The sequence below is a fragment of the Lottia gigantea genome (assembly GCF_000327385.1).
Source record: "Lottia gigantea unplaced genomic scaffold LOTGIsca_41, whole genome shotgun sequence".
NCBI classification, from domain to species: domain Eukaryota; kingdom Metazoa; phylum Mollusca; class Gastropoda; family Lottiidae; genus Lottia; species Lottia gigantea.
The window spans coordinates 2,018,787-2,023,000 of NW_008709421.1; the positions used below are offsets into that span (position 1 = coordinate 2,018,787).

A 4,214-nucleotide genomic window follows, 5' to 3' on the forward strand; every position below is an offset into this window, starting at 1 on the left:
AATTTTATTCTACAAAGCAGAAGTCTAAAACAAATTTGACAACTTGATGGAATTGATCACAATCAAAACTAAACCTTTTGAAATATAAAATACAAGTTATTGCCGTTATTTTTACAAATGTGTTTGATTTTTAACTTGTGATGGCACAGTTTGTGATGGATTTGGGTATAAGTTGAATATTTCCTGGTGTCTATGTTTGCTATTTTCTAACAAATATTCAATTTCAAACAAAGCTTTCAGTGGGCGTATATTACCTTGCCTGGCAAGCTATCTTCATATTTTGGATAAAAATATTAACGTAATTGTTATCTATAGACCACCCGTTTATCGATTAGATTTATTTCTCCCAATGTTAGAAAGATTATTAGTTGAATTACAAGAATCTGGTTCAGACTATGTTATTATGGGGGATTTCAACCAAAATATCTTGGAGGGTCATTTGTCTATACTAATTGTTTTCAAAAATTTGGTTTTCAACAATTTGTTCAGCATTACACTACTGAAGGTGGGACACTTATAGATCATGTTTATATCAGTAAAGAAATTCCGTCGCATAATGTTCACATTTCACACATACCTGTGTATTATAGCTACCATGAAGCTATTAAAATAACCATACGATAAGTTATATTGATACAGGATTGAATTTACCCTTTCACAAAACATTTAATTTAGCTTGGCTCTTTACTAAAAGTGGGCTTGAGAGGGTTTGAAGTTCAAAAAGTCTTACAGCTATAAGGCAAAGTATCACGGGCCACGCTCAATGCTGTTCACAGCTCTAGTTAAAGAATGGTTTGATAAAGGGATGCATTCAAATTTAGATCTTTTTAATGAGAGTGGTGAAATGTATTCATTTAACGATATAAAACGTATATTTAGATTGTGTAATGGAAATTTCCTTGACTACGAAAGAATTATTCTAACAGACAAAAAAGTATATAAATGCGATTTTATAAAACCTACAAAAATGTATGGCCCACATCTCTCAATATATCATAAAGTTCATTTTAAACAAACTGGCAGTAGACATATATATGATCTTTTAATAGAAAATAATTCAGTAGAAAATATAAGTCAATTAAAATGGGAAAATAGATTTAATCAAGAAATGGATTGTAAAACAATAAATATGATAGAAAGGACGAATTCTTCAAATACTAAAATGATAGAACTTCAATTTAAAATCCAAAATAATATATTAAACAGTAATGTCTTTCTTTTTAAGATAGGATATGTGCAAAGTCCACTTTGCACTTGCCAGGAGGAGGAGGAAACATTAGATCATCTTTTTTTTATGTGTAAATGTATTCATACCCTTTGGAATCACATCACTTTACTTTTAAAACAAATGTTTAATGTGTTTAGCTACCCATTAAACTCAAATCTAGAAATAAATGTGTCTTTAATTGTAAAATATTATATATACCTCTGTAAAAACCAAGACAGGAAGCCAACTATCCAGAACATGATTATTTACATTAATTCACAAATAGACTCTGAATATTTTCTATCTTTAAATCATAAAAATCACGATTCCAACACCTTTAGTGAAAACTGGTTTCTTTTCCGCTATATTCTCAATAATGTAGAATAATTTAATAACATAAAACTTGTATCTGTTTTGAAAAGAAAATTGGCCTTAATTGTGCCCATTATAAAAAGGGAAATGGGGAGCTGTATAGTAGATAGTCTCAGCTTAGTTGACAAGGCATATATATTTTAACAAGATCTAAATACATTTTTTTTTTTGCAGTGCATTCCATCGAACGACTTTTACAGAGGCATTTACTAGACTCGAAAATTGATATTTTGGCCGCCATTTGCATTTTGTTGAAATACGTCCAAATTTTATTTAGAGATAATGGCTCATCCTATTATGATGATTTTGGTGTCAAATGAAAGAGCAGAAAAATGTGAGGAGCCGATTTTTGAATTTCGGTTTTGTTTGAAGGCACATATCTGGTGACCTTGGGTCACATTGTCCTCTACAGAATTAAAGGTCATTGACCTTGACTATCGGTTGATACTGTTATATTTGATCTACGATTTCTACTTCCGGTTTTATAGCTGTCCAAAGACAGCACAATTTTCAACTTTGGACTGCTCTATCATGTGACTTAATTAAAATAGATGGTTATTGTTTTCAGATTCTGAATGGACTTTTTGTGCTCTTTCTTACTATATATAACCAAAGGTTTTTAATGCCAAATTTAAAATTTTGACTTTTGACACTAACTTTTTGATTTTTAAATTTTTATTTTATTCTACAGGTAGATTGATATTTTGATTGCAAACTAAGATCAATTTTTAAAAGTTTAATATCACTTCTGGTTCTGGCGCTATATGCTTGTAAACGTTAAATTTCAACTTCCAGAATTTTATAGATATTTGAAAAATTCTTTTTGCAACATGCTAGAATTGTTTATATAAAAGATTTGAAATGATAAAATTCGTCTCGGAAGTTTTAGATCATCCGCCATCTTGAAATGACAAAATTCTCTATAAAAGTTCTTTTCGGGATCAGGGTTTAATCGGATTTGCATTATTTGAAGGTTTATATTATCTGTGAACGATTCCTAACAAGTTATTATGTAAACACATCTGATATTATAGCCCTTCATCCATTGCCAACAAAATATAAAAACAAACCAAAGCCTGTTATCACGAAAGTTAAAAACACAGAAATAAAAGATAAGATTATGAAATATAGGCAAAATTTTTTTTAATCAAACATTCCAGTTCATCATGATATAACAAAACTGAACACCGAATTGATTAAGGAATTAAAGGCTAAAGATTATGTTGAATCAGCATGGTATTACAATTGCCATGTGTATGCTAAAGCACAGGGTAAAATAAGAGTTAGAGTTGACCTTTATGATGAATATGAAACAAAAAGTAAGTCTGCACCAAATGTTAAAAAAGTTTGAATACATATGCAAGTGCTTTACATACTGAGCATATCTATCTCTTATTCTTTACCTATTTAATTACTTAATATTGAATTTAATTTTCATAAACCTTGTTTCTGTCTGATTTAATTAGTATTTATGTATACATGTTTAGTCTGCAAGATATTCTGATACTGAAAAGAGCATGCTGAATAGAGAATGTTATAAACTGAATATGACAGTTATAATTATTATAGTATATTATATTAATCATAAACCTTTATCAAGCAGTTAGGTGAGGTCAATGTAAAATTTCTATAATTATTATAGTATATATTGATCATAAACCTTTATCAAGTAGTAAGTAAGGTCAATATAAAAAGATATGATTGAATAAGTTTGCCACAATACATGAACAAGAAGCCTTGGCTCAATGCAATCATATGGATAGAAAATAATTTCAAGACTTCCGGGTATTAAGACTTTTGTGTTTGATAAGCATGTAAGCAATGAAAACATAATTATTTAAATGATAGTTGAATTTGAAAAAGGCTAATAGGCATTGTTTTTTTGAAACTTCAGACTGATAACAAAATATATTTATACAAATGTAACCAGGTTGATTTTGATATTGCAATAACTAATATAAATATTGTGTTTCTAACCTAACTATAAACTATAGTTTACATTATTTGGTGGATATTTCATAGGTCCATAGTAACATGTATACAGTCCTTACTGGTAAATAGACATAGTTTCTTATTTTGCATTGCCGTTCCGAAAAGAAAATGTTAATTTTTAATACATACTATGTATATACTTTAATTAAAAATGAATAATTAATTTGTCATTTTAAATATACTCGCTCACGTTTCGATCAATCTGAATGTGTACAGGGCAATGAGTAAATGATTGATACATGTGAACTGGTTATTCATAATAGTTAATGTATTGTGGTACAGTACTGTTATTATGGACACTGATTATAGCACAAATGTGTCTATCAACATTGTAATTGACATCTGTCGAGACTTTGGGCAAGGTGAATGGTAAAATTATTCGAAATATTTATTTGTAGCAAATAGACCAGGAAACAAATCAATATGATTTTAATAAACTCTTACCTATAAGTGTTCCTATATTGAGGCGAACATCTTGAAACACAAATTGACTACACTTTACAATGTGTCTTGATGAATCATAAGGCTAGTCATGTTTATACAATTTGCATCGGACAACATGTCCATTTTTTTTTATATGTAGTTACTTTGTTATGTTGTATTTAACTTTTTATTTATGTTTTGAAGCATCCTTAGTAGTACT

At 29.0% G+C, this 4,214-nt stretch overlaps 1 protein-coding gene across 1 annotated transcript in view; it reads right to left on the reverse strand.

The window, feature by feature from the left end:
- Positions 1-3,989: 3,989 nt before the first annotated feature.
- LOTGIDRAFT_163771 (hypothetical protein) overlaps positions 3,990-4,214 on the reverse strand; it is a gene marked incomplete at both ends in the record, with an annotated part of 3,903 nt that continues 3,678 nt past the window's right edge. Inside the window, one exon of the mRNA XM_009060285.1 lies at positions 3,990-4,045. Coding sequence (XP_009058533.1) covers positions 3,990-4,045 — 56 coding nt within the window. The remainder of the gene's footprint in view (positions 4,046-4,214) is intronic.